This window comes from Rattus rattus, chromosome 6, assembly GCF_011064425.1.
Source record: "Rattus rattus isolate New Zealand chromosome 6, Rrattus_CSIRO_v1, whole genome shotgun sequence".
NCBI classification, from domain to species: Eukaryota; Metazoa; Chordata; class Mammalia; order Rodentia; family Muridae; genus Rattus; species Rattus rattus.
The window spans coordinates 130631378-130651376 of NC_046159.1; the positions used below are offsets into that span (position 1 = coordinate 130631378).

The following is a 19999-nucleotide window of genomic DNA, read 5'->3' on the forward strand; positions in this document are numbered from 1 at the left end:
CAAAACCTGGAAAAGAAAGCATTTACCTCTAAGAGGAAACCTCATGCCTACTGAAAATCACAGGGGTTTTGAAGTCTCTTGCCCTTTTATCAATGTCTGTAGGAAAATCCTGCTATTCTGGGTCACTCTCATTCTTAGGTATGGCATAGTAAGAGACGGGCCTGAGCCTTCTTCCCGAATCTAGCAGTACCGGTGTGGGATGTGGATGCTTCCCTCCCAATGGTCCTGCGTGCAAACATCCCCATGAGGTTGCCATTTTGACCCTGTAAGGGATAGAGTCTAGGGATGAAAAGAAATGAATTTCTCTCTGTGAATACCAAAGCTCTCTCAATACTTTAGGACATACACTTTCAGGCTCGGAAAGACCCTGTTTCTATGTTCCTTATTTTACAGATGAAATCCTAGGAATGGTGGTGTAGGTTTGTGGCAAACGGCTTCCATAACAATCCAAGGTTAGCTACCACTAATCCACTAGCTACCACATACGCTTAATGAAGATAAGTTAAAAAGATAGAAAATGGGGATGTATGTGTTTCATACCCAATGCGGACAGACAGACCAACAAACAAATCTCACCAAACAACCCCCCCAAAAAAACTACTAAAAAAAACCCCTCAAAACAAAAAACCAATAAACAAAACACCAGAGTGGAAAAGGATGGTTATGAGATTCAATGATATTATCTGAGGCCATAGTAACCTTCAAACAGGAATTCAAGTCCTCATCTAAAACTGATACATCAACAACCAAGTACAACAAGGAGTCAAGTTGAATTGTACATGTTTAGGGTCCACAGAGCAGTATTCTCCCGGCAGAGCTGAGGAATCCAGGAATGGCGTTATAATGCAAGCAAGGCTGACTACAACCAGAACACAACCACCTTATACATTTAATCTATGGTGTGTGTGTGTGTGTGTGTGTGTGTGTGTGTGTGTGTGTGTGTGTGTGTGTGAGATGTGGGTATGTGTGTGTTGTGGTGTGTCCTTCTAGGTATTCCTATGTTACGTATGTATCTCAGACACTCTGTTAGGGAGTATTGAAGACCACAATTAAGGAGGGGAGATCTATTGCTGATGAGGCACTGCCCTCAACTGGTCCTAGAAACATCCCGAGTACAGAGACTTCTAATTGCCGCATAGTGGGTCATGTAGGTAACCCAGCCAGCGGGTCACAGCACCTTAAGGAACAGTAATCTGAACATCTCCTGGCTCTCGGCCCCACAAGGGTGCACGCTTGTCTTGGCCTCAGCCCCGCCTGGCGTCCTTCGTCAGCATTGCGGGCCACGCCCCTGCGCACCGGTTTAGTCCCAGCCACATGATGAAACTTCCCGCACGCGTTACAGAAGCTTGGTGACTGTAAGGCGAGAAGGAGCCTCCAGCAGGTCTTGTCGCTGCGCTACCTCAGCTCCACCTCCTCTGGCCCTGGCCCCTAGTGCGCAGGTAAGCGGGGCCCAGGTGCTCAGCGCGGAGCGCTCGGCTCGCCTGGGAGGCAGGGGGATGCGCTGTCCACCGGGTCACAGGTCCGGGGCATACGGATGCTGAACACTCGGGGCCGGCGCGGGACAGAGGCTGCGGTGCAGCGGGTGGCAGGGCGGGGCGGAGGCGAGGCGATTGTTGCGCATCTAGGACGGAGCTGCCAGGAAAGCTTTCACATGAACGAAGAGCAGCGTGGAGGCTGGGCGGCCCCAGACAGAAGGCAAAGGAGGCCTTTGTCTAGACACCATTTCTTTTACTCTATGACATCTAAACCTGGAATACTTCGGCGCTCCGAGGGTTTTGCCTGGGACCAGCTGGACGCCTGCACAAGACCAGCCGTAATTGGGCGCCCCAGGCTAGTGCAGGGGCCTGGTTTTCTACTGGGACAAGGCCCTCCTTAGCTCTAGAGCGAGTGTCCCTGGGGTTGACTGTGTGTCTTGGTCCCCATTACCGAGTCCCCACTCACCTTGCTGCTCAGGCCCTCCCCCACTCCCAGTTCCAAACTCGCAGCTCCCCACCTCCCCCCCACCCCCGAAAAATCTGTTTAAGGAGACAGGAAGCCAAGTACTGGAAAAGTCGAAGGAATTAGCGTGCTTTTTTATTCTCCCATAATTACGGATTCACAGGCCTAGTTTCAGATTAGTCTAACTTTTACGGACAGGTTTGATTTTTCTTGGCCCGTGGCTTACAAGTTTTAACAGTTAACTCTTCTCGTTGATTGATGTCAGTACTGTAATACTAATTTGAAGTAAGACTTGCACAAGACCACGGGTTGATTATTGAGATCTTAAGGTGACCCTGTGAATTTTAGTTAGGGCGCTGTCCAGCGGGGGAGCAGGTGATCTTTTATGTACTGACCCCTAGAAATGCTGGCTAGTCTGAATTGATAGGCATTAAGAGTGATTGATGATTATGAAAACCGAACACTTGATGTTTTGATTGTTACTTGATGTTTTGATGTTTGATTGATAGATAGCCTTTAATCACTAAACCATCCCTCCAGCCTGGTTTTTAATAATTTAGGAAAAACAGTGTAAACTATGATTCATTTTGATTATATTGTATTGACTGTTATGCTTGGGATGTGTTGTGTTAAAATATGTTTAAAATTAGGTTTAATGTTTTCTCTTGCCTCCTTAATGGGCTTTATTAGTATATTAAAATTACACATATGGTTCACTGGCCAGCACTTCTGCAGAAGTTAACCAGGAAATGAGGAGAATTAAAGGGACAGACAACAGTGAGGAAAATACGGTACGGGGAGGGTCTCTGATTCCAACTACAGAGGAGTTTGAATTTCCTTATTCTTGCCGAAGGAAAGAATTTTAAACTTTCTTTTTCACTTTAATTTAGTGCCTGGCACGTGCTTTTCTAGGTAAAAGGTTCTCTGATGATCATAATTGACTTTCAAAGTGCTTTGTTAACCCACTTTTCTTTCTATTGTTCCCTTTTATTAGACATAGATTCTTTTCTCATATAATACAATCTGAACACAGTTTCCCCTCTCTCTACTTACAGTTCCTCCCCACCTCTCCCCTCTGGATCCACACTCTTTCTGCCTCTCATTAGAAAAGAATGGGCTTCTAAGAGACAAACAGCAAAGTATAATAAAACATAGTAAGGTAAGATAAAAGGAAAACCATCATATCAAAGTTGGATAACATGGGGCCATCAGAAAAATAAAAAGACCCCCCAAGAGAAGGTGCAGGAATCAGAGACCCATTCACTCACACATTCAGGCAGGAGTCCCATAAAAGTACTCATCTGAAAATTATAATACAGTGGTTCTCAACCTTCCTATGCTGCCACACTTTAACACTGATCACTGTAGTGAACCCCAACCATAAAATTATATCCATCGCTACTTCAGAATGGCAGTTTTGCTACTGTTTTGAGTCATATTATAAAGATGTGTTTTCCGACGGTCTTAGGCAACTCCGTGAGAAGGCCGTTTGACCCTGAGGTTGAGAACCAGTGCTATAGTACACATGCAGAAGACTTTAGTGGAGACCCGTGTAGGCCCTGTGCTGGCTGCTTCAGTCTAAACTCATATGAGTTTTGCTCAGTTGTTTTAGATGGCCTTGTTCTGATGTCCTCTGTCCCCTAGGTTTTCACAACTCCTTCCGCCTCCTCTTGCTAAGCTCTGAGGGGCAGGATTTGATGGAGACATCTCTTTTAGCAGTGTGGCTAACCCACTCCTCGTTGACACTGAACCAAACATTTGCTCCTAAATCTGCATTTTCCTACTGAATGTGCAGACCGAGCCTGCCATAGACTGTTTGGACGGCGTCACGGAAGGGGCTACAGGTCACTTGCATTTCCTCTTCAGGTTGTTTTGCTCGGTACTACTTTTCGTTGCTTTTGCTGGCCTGGTTTTACTCAGAGTGCATCAAAGCTTTGATGCGGTTGGAATATTTTCAGAGGATTGCTCTGATTGGTCGATGTTGAGTCTGTGTAGTTTTTTGGGTGCTGGTTCCAGATTCTGTGGCCATTTGTTGCAGATTGGCACTTGGCATTTTGAACATGATGGCTAGTGGGAGATTCTTTATCGAACGATTTTGAACGTCAGCTATTCAAATGAAATATTTGTAGGACTTACTTGCTCCCTGGCTTACAGGGGTTTGATTAAGTTTCTCCTCCCCCATTGTTGCTTCTAGTTAACCAAGGCAGCTTTGTGATAAATATTTGAGACTGTTTTTGTCATTAAAAGGGTTGGATACTGAACTTTTCTGTCGTTGAGACGAAATCTCTTGAAGCACAAGATGGTCTTGAACTCTTGATCTACCCTGCTTCTACCCTCATTGCCAGCACTATGTACCACAGTACCTAGCCATGAGTAAACATTTAACATCCTCAGTCAACTCACAATGCTTGTTAGGGAATCTTACAAGATTTTTTATTCTCCCATAACATTTAGATGTTTATTCTTCCAAATCACTTAGACTTTAAGCTAGCAGACGTGACGTCCCTAAGGATACATTATTCTAGAGTGTGTGTGTGTGTGCACATATATTAATATTACATAATGATGCCTACCAGCTGCTATTTATTCCCTTTCTACTTGACCTGCAAATAAAGAGACAGTATTTAGTTGTGGAGGCTTAAGAAGGGGCTGTACTAACATGGAGAATCTCCCAGACCTTTGGGGGGGGTTTGAGGTTCTCAGCTGGAGGGGCTGGGGCTGGGATTCCTACTAGTTTGGGGCCAGCCACTCCTGCTATTGCTCTGGAGCAATCCTGGGCTGCAGATGTTACAGAGGTGACCTGGGTGTTGCTGGGTGTAACCCCCACCAAAGCCTCAGGTGGGAGAAATGTGAGCTGGTCGCAAGGCTTATGTGCGTGGTTAAATATAAAGGTGATTTGTATTTCTTAATATTTGTAAGCAAACGAAATCATTTCCCATGTGCCCATCAACCTAATGGAACACTTCTGTGATTAAAGATGGTTTGTGTCCCGACTTCTGGAGAGGCTTGTGTGAGTTTCTAGAATCAAGAGTCACTTATACTGAGTGTGAGACCCTGTGCTTCTCTCCTAGACTGCCTGCAGCCCTCCTGTAGCATGTGTGGCATCTGGGCCCTCTTCGGCAGCGATGACTGCCTTTCCGTACAGTGTCTGAGTGCGATGAAGATTGCGCACAGGGGCCCAGATGCATTCCGTTTTGAGAACGTCAATGGATACACCAACTGCTGCTTTGGCTTCCACCGGCTGGCGGTGGTTGACCCCCTGTTTGGAATGCAGCCAATAAGAGTGAGGAAATATCCTTATCTGTGGCTGTGTTACAATGGTGAAATCTACAACCACAAGGCGGTAAGTGAAGCCGGGGACCACTATCTTTAATTAAACTTCAGATCCAGCGTCATGCTGTTGACTTTGTTACTTTAAATGTATTCTTTTTTCTACACTCTTGCCTCCTTTGCTCTGGTCTTGTCCAGAGCATTGACAAGGAAAGGTAAAATGAGTTAGATTTTTAAAAAGTGATTAAAATGGAGATGCCAATTCAATTTTTTTCCTGTTCTATGTTTAAATATTTATTAGGGCTGTGCTATGTTCTGTGTTGGCTGATGGAGGAACAGCATCGGAAAGGACAGTGTTAGGCCTACACTCCTATGCAGGTTGTGCTAGCAGGAGACAGACCAGCATCACTGTATAGTATAACAAATTTTCTAAAAGCAAATGTAGAAGCAATGCATATGGGAGAGCTGTTTGCAGGAAGTTTGAGCAGGGGTTGTCCTGAGGAAGCGCGACCTAAACTGAGACCTGACAGACAGAGAATACCGGGCAAGCCTGGGGCAAGCCTGGGAGGTGTTTCTTATGGAGGGGAATAGCGTGTGTAGATACCGAGTCTGGGCTAGCGTGAGTGAGAAGGGGACCCATGGAGCTGGGAAGGCAGGACAGTCCGTCTCCTGCTGCTAGGAACATTCCAAGGTTAGGAGCAGTTGAAAGTCCTGGGGAGTTGAGAGGAGATGATATTTGTGGTGTTATATAATAGGACCGCTGAGAAATCTTTTGCAGCTTCCCACTTAGTGGGAGCCAAATTGTAGAAAGGTGGCTGGAGGCTATGAAGTGTGTTAGGCAAGACTTAGCAGCACTGCAATGGGAACTCTCTACTCTGGTGTCTAGAGACCAGGAGCGGGGGAGGGGACAGAAATGTTGATCCCGGAAGACAGAGCTGATAAGGACCTTCCAAGCCAGGATTATTTCACTCATTTTTCACAAGGAAATTGGTTAAATCTTTAATTTACGAATGGTTGTATAAATACAACCCCTTGCTATGTTTGCAAACTTGTTAACCTCTTCCCCAACTTCTAGTTGCTTCAGAGCAATGGGCATGAAAACTGGTGATTCTTAATATCTGTATTATCTTCAGGCCTACATGTTCCCTGTTTCCTACAAGATATGTTGTTTGAGAATCAAACATTTCCCTAGTTAACATTAATACCAAACCTAAGACTATAATATCAAATATCCAATTCATGTTTAAGCGTCCCCAGATATCCCTAGAATACATTTAGCTGTGGTTTTGGTTTGCTTTGCCTTTTGTTTTATTTTGTGTGTGTGTGTGTGTGTGTGTGTGTGTGTGTGTATGCATGTGTATGCATGTGTGTGTATGCATGTGCGTATGTGCGTATGTGTATGTGTGTATATGTGTGTGTGTGTGGTTATGCACCTATGTTTGTTTATTTGTTTGGTTTTTTTAGGGCATATTTCATTCAAGGTTAAGGCATTTGGCCATGCTGTTTCATGGTAAATTTTGAGATTTCTGTGCCTATCCTTCACTGGTAGGGGTTTATCTTATTCCTGAACAATACTATTTATTTACCAGTTTGCTTGCTTATGGGGATATTTTCAAGTTAGGGTTCTCATCTGAAGCCTTTAGCCATTTAGCAAATACACTTTCATTAAAGGCCTGCTGTACATGAAGCTAAATTGCTTGAAGACGTCATGGTAAAGTAAAGAGGAACGTTAAGAGGGGAGGAGAGCAGTGAGGTGGGAGGGGTTTGGGAATCATTAAGTCAGGCCAGTGTACAGGAGAGGATCAGGTTGCCCTCTGCCAGTATTGCCCCAAGTCTTGCCTTCCTGAAGTGAAGTTGGGAAATGTCTTGGCTCATTGGAGGCTAGAAAATACCTTGGCTTAGTTGGACAGTGTTGCTGTTTATTACTTTTGTTAAGAATTTAAAATTAGTTCTTGGGACTTGTTAGTGAAGGGACGTTTCCTTTCTGAGTAAATGACCATCAAAAAGTGAAGTAATGTTCATTATTTTCAAAGGCTGTAGGGTGCTTCTATCCAGAGGGGTAGATTTTCAAACCCCACCTACCTGAGAGTTAGGATGACCCTGGCAGTCCTTAGTGTGAAAGAGTGGCAGCCAGTCCTGTTAAGAGGCAGCCAAGCACTTGATTTAATAATTCTGTGAATGCTTTCCACAAAGGCCCATGCATTAGGTAGGGATGGAGAGACCTAATGCGTGTTAACACATGCCTTTCAGTTTCCCTTTTGAAAATTGAAAACACTTTGCAAATCTGAAGTGGAGATCAGAGGCCTTTGTTGTTGCCTTGCTGGTGTGCCAGTGTGGTAGAAACTATCAGAATTGGGGCCCAACTGAAGCCTTTTCTCTTTGCTGGCAGAGACAGTGGAGGGCCCGTCGCTGTTCCTGTGGGACAAAAGAATGGATGATAAAGCCCACAATCATTTTGTCTGTCCCTGAGAAGTAGCATTAATGTCCCACTGTTCAGGAAGGTCTGGATGTTGTCCATTCCTGGGGACGGCAACTTGGGGACATTCTGCCATTGTGATGGACTCATTTGTATTTGTCAGTAAGGAGTGGCGGCTAAGTTTTCCTTTTGCTGTATATTTTCAAGGGAGTTCTTCAAGGATGAGCTAGAAGAGCCTCTCAGCTGATGCTGCATCCTGAATCAAAAGCCAACAGTTGCCCGTAAAACAGTTTTAGCTTCATGGTAACTGGGCAAACTATTCTCCTAGTGTGTTGGAATGTCCTTATCTATATTCTTGGCTTCTACCTTTAGAGATCAGAGCAAAAATTGGTAGGAAATAGTTATGAGAAAATTGTGTCTATGATGTCCACGTTTTTATGCCCTGCATAACAGGGCATAACAAAACATAATTGCATAATTGCATAAATATTGCATAACAGTTGCTTCTAAAACATCGTATTAAGTATTCTAAATCTTGAAAGTGTTTAAGCACACAGGAGGATGGGTATATATTATATGTAAATAATATTCCATTTCACAGAAAGCATGAAATCACCAGCAGATTATTGTCTTGGGACTGGGGTCCTGAAGGAAAGGATGACTGCCCATGTAAATGTGCATGTATGACTGCATAGTGTAGACCATGGTGTACAATAGACACTTGGATTTCTGCACGTGTCACTGCTCTGATACCTGACCATTGCATCCTGTTTATCAGAACTCAATCTTTATTGTCATGGGTTTAGCCTTTATGGTGAAAAAGTTTCAGAACTTTGAGTTGAAACAAGGTTGATTTTGATAATGCCGTAATTTTTTTTTTTAAATCAGCAAAGCACATGAACTGATTATAGAACACAAATGCTGAATCAGGATACATAAGAATTCTAACATTTTGTTTGCTCTGCTTCCTTAAGCTACAACAACGTTTCGAATTTGAGTATCAGACCAATGTGGACGGTGAGATAATTCTCCATCTCTATGACAAAGGCGGCATCGAGAAAACCATCTGTATGTTGGATGGGGTGTTTGCATTTATCTTACTGGACACTGCCAATAAGAAAGTATTCCTGGGCAGAGATACCTATGGTGTCAGGCCTTTGTTTAAAGCCTTGACAGAAGATGGATTTCTGGCTGTGTGTTCAGAAGCCAAAGGTAATAATGCAGTTTAACTGGTTTTGGTTTGTGTTTCTTCCTGGATCATTGATATCCTTTACAGATATCAATCAAAAACTTTACAGATGACTAGGGATGAATACTCAGTATGAAGAGGATTTGAAAGCCTAACCATTCCTTTCCTCTTTCTTGTGTGTGTGTGTGTGTGTGCGTGTGCGTGTGCATGTGCGTGTGCGTGTATACATGTGTGCTCATACATATATGCACATGTAGAGACCAGAGACCAGACACTTAACATTAGGCATCTTAATTTTATTTTATTTAATTTCTTTGAGGCAGATTCTTACTAAGTAACTCTGGCTGTCTGGAACTCACAGATCCGTCTGCCTCTGCCTTCTGAGTACTGGGATTAAAGACAGGCACCATACCTGGCCCCATCTTAATGTTGGACTCAGTCTCTGCACTTAGAACTCACTCATGCCTGATTTAGCCAGATTGGTTAGTTACTGAGCTCCAGGACTACTCCTGCCCACCTTGCCCTGTACCTGCCTATCCTAGAACTAAAGATACAGGACACTGCTATGGGGTTTTGCATGGGTCCTTGGGATTAAAACTCAAGTCCTCCTGCTTGTTAGGCATGATGCTTGCCAGGCACCTTATTGACTAGGTATCCTGCAGCCCCTGATGCTTCTGGCTACTAGGAGGTGAGAACCTTTCTTTTTTGTGCAGAGTATCTCTGCCACGGTTTACAGATAGAGCCAAGTGACCACGGACTTGGTCTTAGTGACTCAAACGCTTCCGCTAAAATAATGTTTCTTTTAAATTTGTTTTGTTAGGGATATTATTATAGCAAGAGATACATGAACTTACTATACTTATTATAACACAGCTTACTTAGCATTTTCTGGCAGTAAATTTAGTAATCATCTTTTACCTAGATAGCAAGTTTTCTGAAGTGTACGTTTGCCATTTTTGGAATCCTTTGCTACTTAGTCTTCAGATTTAACATTGCTTGAAACAGGACCTGGATCTGTTAAGGGGTCCTTGACACAGTAACTAAAGTGTGGGTATTAAATAAATGCTTTACTTGGTCTATCAGCTGACAGCATAGGACATTCTGTGTCAGTTACCTAAGCTCCTGTCAGGGAAGCCTGGCAAAGGGACTATAAAGCAGGAAGGACCCCAGCTTCCATGGTCTATCTTTTGGACTTTTAGACCTAATGATTGCTTCATGTGGAATTGTAATCTCACCCGTAGTTCACTCTCTGCAGTTTGTTTTCTGCACCCTTAACTCTGTCCTTTTCTAGACTGTCCAGTTACCTTTACATTACTATAATAAGATGTTGCAACCAAGGTAAGAATTTACTTGGTGCTTAGAGTCTCAGAGGGCTAGAGTCTACGAGGTCATGATGGGGAACATGGCAGCAAGCAGCATCCGAGAGCTTACATGTTGATCTGCAAGCATGAGGCAGGGAGCTGACTGGGAATGATGTGGGCTTATCCCTAGTGATGTCCCTTTAAGAAGGCCACATGTCCTACTCCTTCCCAAACAGTTCTATTCACTGGGGACCGGGTGGATTTTCCTTATAGATGTCATTCTATTGAATCCACCGCACAGATTAAATGATCCCAGTGGAGTGCTACATCCTGTTATCAGTCTTTACAAACATCGTGGCATCTGCCTAAGACGTTTCAGTTGGCTGCATCTCGTCCTCTACAGAGGTGAGCAGCATATGAGCTCTGCCAGCTACTGAGAACATTGGATTCCTTTGGCCTTTCAATTCAATGTACACAGACTGGGCTATGAGACTCACAGTACATTATAATAAATACCTGTGTAGATAGGCTGTTTAACTCTACCACACAACATTGGCTTTTGTGTCAGATCATGGCGGTGTCAGGGTAGCTACTGTCTATAAGAACTGCCTAAAGTTACGTTATATGTCCCATACACATTATATGACATCTATTAAGGGAGGGATAGTGGCTTCTGAGTACCTGCTAGCCGATCAATTTGCTTGGTAAAGGCTTGAGAACCATTGGTCTCTCTTAAAATGCCACGGTAATGACCGGAATACTTGGCAAGTTATCACGAAGTTAACATTTTGATTTCTCTTCTTTCTCACATTTATCTCCTCTCATCTTGTTTGTTTTACAACAGAAAATAGACATTCCATTTTAAAAAATTTTATCCTTTGACAATTTAATAGATATCTAAAAAATAGGTTTGCATGATCAGAAATTTCAGCTAGGGAAAGGAAGGATATGATGAAGACTTTAATTTTAATAAAGGTAGCAGGGCCATTCAGGTGGGAGAGGATTGTCTCAGAGAATGTTATTGTAACAACTGGACATACACGAGATAGAAGGTGAAGTTTGGAATCTTTTATCTTGCTATGTTGGGGAATTATCTTGAAAAGAACCATTTTCCTATTGCATCAAGTGACTGCAAATCTATGAGGTTTGGTATTCTGTCTCCGTGTCGTTCTTGCTTCTTTGGGAGAGAGATGATAGGGTGTGGGGCAATTATTTCCTCTCCCACTATTTTTGTATGGTGGACATTTATTGCTCCTTAAAGGGGCAAGTATGGATTAGAGATTGGCTCACTGTGAGGGCTGCAGAGAAGCACCTCATTGCATACGTTGCTGTTTCCTGTTTTCTAGGCCTTGTCTCCTTGAAACACTCCACCACCCCCTTCCTAAAAGTGGAGCCCTTTCTTCCTGGACACTATGAAGTTTTGGATTTAAAACCAAATGGCAAAGTCGCGTCTGTGGAAATGGTCAAATACCATCACTGTACGGATGAACCACTGCATGCCATCTATGACACTGTGGAGAAACTCTTCCCAGGTGACTGGTGCCTATGACCAAACTCCAGAACTGCAGGCCACCCCTGACTGCACGGGGCCATTCACACCATTTTCAGTGATCTCGGTTTAAAGGTGTTGATTTGGAGGTGGTGGGAGCTCCTTGAGCGAGGGAGGGCCATCATATCATGGTGGGGTAGGACATTGCTTGCCTCCTCTCAGTTGGCTTAGCCTCAGCTTATCTGTGACGGCTCCGTTTACTCTCTGTGTTGCTAGGCTTTGAGATAGAGACCGTGAAAACAATCTGCGTATCCTTTTTAACAACGCTATCAAGAAACGCTTGATGACTGACCGGAGGATTGGCTGCCTTTTATCAGGTGACGGCAGTTTAGAAAAACATACATCTTGCCGGTGTTTAAAGGCAATGGTTTGTAGCTGGCTCTGAGCTTTGAATTTAGTTAAAGGCCTACTATATAATTTCATCTTTGTTTTTCTATAGACATGTTTACAAGCTGCATTTGTAAGGTTAGAGCTGGTTGGTACTCATTCCTTAGAGTCCTGTGTATTGATCTTTTAAACTTTAGATACAATTACCATTGTAAGGAGCCAATAAAATATTAACATACACTCATATGTATGTGTGCATACACACACACACACACACACACACACACACACTTCATTTCACTATGTGTCTATCATATTAAAGTTGATTTCAGTTTATAAAATTCAGAGATGTTAGCGGTCAAATGCCAATCCAGATGTTTAACAGGTGTGTGATTGTCCTTGCCCTGCTTGCTGTATGCCTGTAGCCATTGACTTTGTTCTTATGCTGTAGGGGGCCTGGACTCCAGCTTGGTTGCTGCCTCCCTGCTGAAGCAACTCAAGGAGGCCCAAGTGCCCTATCCTCTCCAGACATTTGCTATTGGCATGGAAGACAGCCCTGATCTACTGGCTGCCAGAAAGGTACAGTGCAACCTGCCCATTGCATATTCAGAACTTAGTCCTGCTGTTGGGACGAACATCAAGTGAAGCTGTCCTAGTGTGCCTGTTGTTACCGTAATAAAGGCCATGACTGAAAGCAACAGGGTGAGGAAAGGATTTATGTGGCGTACATATCCCCAGTCATACTTCTACTGAAGGAATCTGAGGTAAGAACTCAAGGCAGAAACCTGTAGGCAGGAACTGAAACAGAGAGCATGGAGGGACATCACTTATTTATTGGTTTTTGCCTCCTGGCTCCCGGCCCTTCAGTTCTCGCTTTCAGTTTCCTGTGTTCTCTTTCCTCAGCAGACTGTGACTCAAAATAGGTAAACCAAATAAACTCTTTCCTTCCCAAGTCTATTTTGGTCATGGTCTTTATGACGGCCATAGAGAACAGTCTAGGATAGAAATTGGTACCAGGATAACAGCTCAAATCTTGTTTTCTTCTGAAGCATTGCATTATGAACTGTAGGCAGAACAGACTTTGTACACATAATTCTATGTGCCGAAGACCGGGTCTTGCTCTGAAAAGACCTAGAATGATGAGAAAGGCCTAGAAGAGAATCCCAATGCAAATAGATATATGCTGGAAGACGGGAAAAGGCTATTAGAATACCATGCTGGGTATCAAATTAGTCATTTCAGTACAGCAAAAGAGAGATGACATTCAAAAGGGGACCGTACTGGACTAGGGAGAGATGAGGCAGGTTAGGTAATATAGGAGAGAGTCGTGTGCTGATTGGGGTCCTGGACTGTCAGTCTGTAGCTTTGAGTTGGAAAGAACCAGAAGGAGATTTACCCCCTGTGGCTGAGTCGTGAGTGAGGGCCAGGCAGACTGCCTCCTGTCAAAGGGGCCTGCACCTCCTTACTGAAGGGGCCTGCACCACCTCCTGTCAAAGGGACCTGCATGGCCTCTTGCTGCTGTGGTCTGGAGAGACCTGGAGCTGTCTTCTGCTTTGTTTCTTTTCACCATGTTTACCTTGAGAGGATCTGGCTTGTTTCACTTTCTAAAGTAGCTCTTTAACAAAGATAGGGATTTCTCTTTACATTCAGGTGGCAAATTATATTGGAAGTGAGCATCATGAAGTCCTTTTTAACTCTGAAGAAGGCATTCAGTCCCTGGACGAAGTCATATTTTCCTTGGAAACTTATGATATTACGACAGTTCGAGCATCTGTAGGTAAGGGGTTTTATTGGCGTGAAAAGAGTTTTAATACTGAAACAGTAGAAGGTTTAAGATGATTTCAGCTTAAGAGACATTGTCTAAATATGAATATAAACAAAGTTCCTATATTGTTAATAATACTATTATATTGTTAAGACCATTTAAGAGTGCCCTGAATTTCTTTTTGACTGGAGGAAGTGCTTAATGAATATAGTCAGATCATCTGAACACTGAATTTACAAGGTCTTAATAAATGCTTTATAAAAAATATTAACAGCTCACATTTGCAAAACACATACTTCATGCTAGGTTCTGTCTCCCTACTTTATATGAATTATTTGTTACCTTAAAACTAACCCATCATAGCCAGTATTCCATCATCCAGGAGGCTGAGGCAGGAGAACTACACGACATTTGGCATATATGGCATGACCATAGAATGGATACATATTTTGACTCCTTTTTTTTCCTCCCATTTTCTCTGTGTAAAATATCTTGGATGGTATAGTTGGGCCACAAAACATTATCCCTGAGTTTCACCAACCAAAGTTTGAAAACACTTGAGAGCTATAATGTGTATGACTGGACCTGGGCAAACTTTATTGCTGTCGTTATTGTAATAATAATAGGGTGTCAGCTGCTTACATAGCATTTACACTGTATCAGAAATTGTATGTGATCTAGAAGTGATTTAAAGTACAAGAACATCTCATAGGTGTTACAGATTCCGGTCTCTGCAGTAACGCAAGTCTCTCAGTGCAGTGTGACTTTGCCTCCTAGTGCATATAAAAGCTATGGCTACAGTGTGCTGTGGTCTTCTAGGTACCTCTGCTTACTGCTATTGATCGTCTAAGCTATGGAAAATGATACGGTGTATTTGCTTAGAGCAGAATTGCCAGACCTTTAATTTGTAAGAAGTGAATTTCCTCTGAGGCACAGTAAAGCCAAGCACAGTAAAACAAGATAGGCCTGCATACATGTGTAAAACTCCACCTTTTTATAAGGTGTTGGGGCATCAGAAGATGTGGGTAGATGACGGGAGGACCAGGAACCAATCCCAAATGAATACTGAGGGAACACTGTTCTTTATTAAATGGGGAAATGGGTCTGTACTGCAGTACATTTTCCTTAAGGAGTTCTCATGTAGATGTATTAAACACACCACTCTGTCACAGGGCTTACTAGTTGCCGGCTGTTACTGTCATGCGGGCAACACTTATCTGGTGAACACATCTAAGATTAGAAATGTACCACAAATCGGAGAGACCCAGTGTTGTCGAACCTCTAAACTGTTACTTAGCTGAGTGGGTCTTTTTAAACACTCACTTTGCAGTGCAATAAAATCCCTTGAGTATTACAGTGATTTGTCCCTCGAAGGCATCATCATTAAATACACACACATATAGTACGTATGTGGTTGAATTTTTTATGAGGTGGAAGCAGCGTTGGGAAGAAGAAAGTCTCTCCTAAGACGGATAAAAGTGAGCTTGGAGGAGACATATGGTAGTGGAGAGAGATGTGAAACGGGTACCAAATAGACAGTATGATACTGTACATAGCCTTCTTAATCAAATGTGGGATTTGGAAATGAGGAGCGGAAATGGAAAAGAATGAAACAATTAAAAGTAAGCTACTTCTGTTAGTCAGTTTTCTGTTATTATAATGGATAATCCCAGATGAGAAACTGCAGAAAATAAGGATTTTTTTTTCTTTTTTTTTTTTTCCGGAGCTGGGGACTGAACCCAGGGCCTTGCGCTTGCTAGGCAAGCGCTCTACCACTGAGCTAAATCCCCAACCCATAAGGATTTTTTAATCTCAGAATTTTGAATGCCAAAAGTCCAACAGCATGGGACTTTGGTGGGTGGCATCAAGGATCCGCACATGAGGAAGAGATCTCATAGTGATACCAGGGGCCAAAGAATAGAGAGCGGTTCTGTTTTAGACAGTTGAATAAGGAGAAATAATTTGATTTATCCTGGGAATTGTCTTAATGCCTTCTAAGGCAAGATGCTTGAGGACCCAAGTAATCCCAACCAGACCTTACCTCCACTTCACCACTGTGGATCACACCACCAACACATGAGCCCTTGGGAGACCAAACTGCATCCAAAGCATTGCACAGCCCATGCCTAACTTTTCTGTACTAGTGACAGTATACAAGCCATGGTATTCAGGTATTTAAGTGGTTCGATCTAGCAAAGAATTAATATAAAAAGTCTTGTCCTAAGAACATAATTTTGGAGCCTGTTTATAAAATAATACAGTGGATGCAAGGCTATTTTATCGCTTACGTTGGATTGACTGCATGGAGACGGCTTGTAAGTGGGTGATCCTTTTGGAAGCTGCATTGATACCTCTATTAACTCAGCCCAACAAGACACTCCAACCCGAAGTTGTTTCTGAGGCTCTCCAAAACACAACACTGACGTCAACATTAATTTCTGTTTCCTTTAAGGTATGTATTTAATTTCCAAGTATATTCGGAAGAACACAGACAGCGTGGTGATCTTCTCCGGAGAGGGGTCAGATGAGCTTACACAGGGCTATATATATTTCCACAAGGTCAGTACTCTGAAGTGAAAAGACGGCCAGGCTAAGTGAAGAAACGTGAGAATCACTGGCCTCTTTCTGTTCTGTCCTTATGATTTGTAACATTTTTAGAGGGCATGTGTGTTCGTGGGTAAGAATTGATGATATCTGTTTTCTGTGTGTGTATGTATGTATGTATATATTTATATATCCATTTATTTATTCATTTATTTATTTTTAGGAGAAAGAAGGCTTTATAGTATCAGATATTTTTCATTCTTAAAATTAAACATGAAAATTGATTTTCTGTCTGTCTGTCTGTCTGTCTGTCTGTCTGTCTGTCTGTCTGTCTATGTTGATTGATTTTTTTTCCAAGATAGGGTCTCGTTATGTAGCTTTGGTTGTCCAGAAACTCACTATGTAGACCAGACTGGCCTCTGCTCCCCAAGGGCTGGGATTAAAGGCACCGTGTCTGTTGCCCAGGGCGTCCATTACATTTGTTTCCACACTAAGCACTCGGGAGGGTGGATGGGCCTCCAAACACTGCTGGCCTCTGAAGTTATTTACTCACACCCCTCACGCTCCTCTTAAGTTTTCTGGCTTACTCATTTTTTATGTTATATGTGAGAAGGGAAAATAAAGGCTGCCTGTGTGCCGAAGCTCGCCACTGACCTTCGTTTGTTTAATAGGCGCCTTCTCCTGAGAAGGCGGAGGAGGAGAGTGAGAGGCTCCTGAAGGAACTCTACCTGTTTGATGTCCTCCGTGCCGACCGCACTACTGCTGCTCACGGGTAACGTTAAAATCAGTGGTAAAACCAACAAGGAAGAAAGGGGAAATAAAACGGGATCAGTTGCTTATTTTTTTGTTTCTTTCGGTTGGCTGCAAAGTATGGTTTTCAGCAAAATTATCCCCCAAAAGCTGTACTATGGCCTGGATACTGTCACAGAGCGGGGAGAGAGCATCTTCTGTGGGTGTGTCGGGCAGGTTTCGTGCCATTGGATCCTAACAGTAATGCGTCATTTCCGGCTGAGAGGGAAGGTTGTAGCAGCTACTTGTTTTAGAGCATTCGGAAGTCACAAGCTCCAGGTTGCAAGTACTACGTGCTTGACAAGCCACCATACTGCATCTGTGAGGGGATGTGCAATCTTCATTCATTCATTCATTCATTCATTCATTCATTCATTCATTCAATGACAGAATAGAATAAAAATAAATTTCTTTGGTGCCATTTTTTCTTGTTTAGAGTTTCCATGTTCAACTGGGCTTGTTGAAGAATAGAAGACCCTTGCTGTGCAGGATAAATGTTGCCTTTCAATGTTTTCAGTTGTTCTACTGAACCATATTTGTTTTAAGAATTGGCTGAAATCATAGTTATTACATGTCCGCATGTTCTGACGACTGTCACTGGGGCTTTTGTATATGTGATGTATGGGTTTACCTATACCCTCATGGCCAGGTCACTCACAATACTTTTAGAGAAACAGTTAATTTTTCATAGGCATAGAAGGAAAGAGTTTAAAACAGAAAGCTTCCCTCCCAGATGCTGGTTTTATTTTGAGTACAGACTTTAGTATATGGCCATCTGTCCTCTAGGAGGCAGGACCATGCTGTATAATCTCCTTTACTCAGTCTGCTGTGGTTGTTGGGAAGCCGTGCCAGCCATCTGACTCAGACTGTTGTCTGTTTTCCCCAAGTCTCGAACTGAGAGTCCCGTTTCTGGATCATCGGTTTTCTTCCTATTACCTGTCTCTGCCACCAGAAATGAGAATTCCAAAAGTAGGTGAATCAACCCTGGGTAAAAACCCAAAGATCATTGGTTCCTCTGGCCACTTCACTGACCTTCCTTTTGTGCCCATGTCAGGATGGTATAGAAAAACATCTCCTGAGAGAGACTTTTGAGGACTCCAACCTGCTACCCAAAGAGATTCTCTGGCGACCCAAGGAAGCCTTCAGTGATGGGATCACCTCAGTCAAGAACTCCTGGTACAAGATTTTACAGGACTTCGTTGAACATCAGGTCTGTCTCTAAAGATACGTTCTGGAACAATAATAGTTTCATAGAGAGCTAGGATCTCTGCATTTAGTTTGAGTAGTCGTGTCTACGAGAGAGTCAGAGTTCCCTCAAAGAGTATGCCTTTTACAAGCCTTACGTAGTAGTTAAGGAAAGTGAAGGACTATAAAGTAGTATTGATGATCGAGAGAAATGGGGGAAGACTTGCTAATCATTGCTGACCTTTTTGCACATGTCTGGGTCCCTGCTGAGTACAAACGAGTCAAGCACCCAGCCTCCAAGTATGAAGTATTCTTAATATTTCTAAATAATGAGTGCTGTAAAGGGTCAGGTTACTTTACACTATGCCTTAGCTTTATTTTGGTCTCCGTCGGAGCAAATGCATATCAGTGTTCTCAATTTATCTTACAGGTTGATGATGCGATGATGTCCGAGGCCTCCCAGAAATTTCCCTTCAATACTCCCCAAACTAAAGAAGGCTATTACTACCGTCAGATCTTTGAACACCATTACCCCGGCCGGGCTGATTGGCTGACCCATTATTGGATGCCCAAGTGGATCAATGCCACTGACCCTTCTGCCCGCACTCTGACCCATTACAAGTCAACTGCCAAAGCTTAGACGCTCTCTACACTCTTGTGTAAAAGTCAATGTTTCTTCTTCCTGCTCTGAAGGTAGAGAGACATTGAAACAATCAGAGAGAATGAAAATCAACCATCAGCTGCTCAGGCTTATTTAGGCATGGAAAGAAATAAAAGTATCACATCTAAAATGCCTCCTGGTTGTAGGTACCAGTGCGGCCTTGTAGCTAGAGACTGAGTGGCTCTTGTTGTATTGCCACTGTGGGGATGACAGTGAGCTATGCTAAGGGGCATCTTAGTTCCGCCTTCATTCCTAACAGCTGGCTAGGCAGACTGCTATGTGAGTCCTTTGTGGGAACTGGTGACAATTCTGCTTTGTAGGCAAGGATTCAGCTTTCTTCCTTCCTTCCCTCCCTCCTTCCTTCCTTCCTTCCTTCCTTCCTTCCTTCCTTCCTTTCTTTCTTTCTTCTTTTTTCTTTTCATATTGTGCTAATGTTTCCTCTGGAGTTCGTGGAACTGGGGATAAACTTCTCAAATACATCCTCAGATGCTATGTTAGGCATTTGTGGTTCTCTATGGAACTGTTAACACTGTTACAAACCTGGTCCTTATGAAATCTAGTTCACACAGCCTTTTTCCATAAAGCTTCATTTATAAGAACAGGTGGTGGGCCCTGGACCATTGTATATCGACCCTTATTCCAGAGAAACTGTCCAAGCTACACATTTCTCACAAATGGGCTGCAGAAGTAGGAAATAGTACTTATAAACAGAAGATGCTTATTTGAACGCTCATTGAAGTGCTCCAGAACATGTTGCTGAACTTAAAATGTGAATCTAGCTGTTAAAAGTTTTTGAAAAGGGAGTACTTGGTTCAAGAATTCTTGCTGGTGTCAGGTATTTTGAAGCTCTGAGCACAGGGGAGTCTGCAGCGCTTCAAGGCTAGCCTGGGCTACATGGTGAGGCTGTCGTGTCAATGAAGAAATGCTTGATGGGTAAAGTGGTTGAGGCCAGCCATAGGACATGACTTACAATCTGTAAATGTGTTTGAGAAACCGAAGATGAACCCTTACTATGGGGTAGCCTTATGTTTATCTCATATTTATAGGTAGTTGAAATGTTTACAC

The 19999-nt window shown here is 43.0% G+C and overlaps 1 protein-coding gene across 1 annotated transcript; it reads left to right on the top strand.

The window, feature by feature from the left end:
- Nucleotides 1–1295: 1295 nt before the first annotated feature.
- Nucleotides 1296–19535, top strand: Asns (asparagine synthetase (glutamine-hydrolyzing)). The gene is given in 13 exon segments (XM_032906952.1): nucleotides 1296–1439; nucleotides 5010–5281; nucleotides 8599–8836; nucleotides 11461–11646; nucleotides 11880–11897; nucleotides 11900–11980; nucleotides 12442–12569; nucleotides 13641–13767; nucleotides 16208–16314; nucleotides 16971–17071; nucleotides 17976–18057; nucleotides 18143–18298; nucleotides 18704–19535. Coding segments are annotated over 12 exon segments (1683 nt in total). The 5' UTR covers nucleotides 1296–1439; nucleotides 5010–5032; the 3' UTR covers nucleotides 18914–19535.
- The last annotated feature ends 464 nt before the right edge of the window (nucleotides 19536–19999 follow it).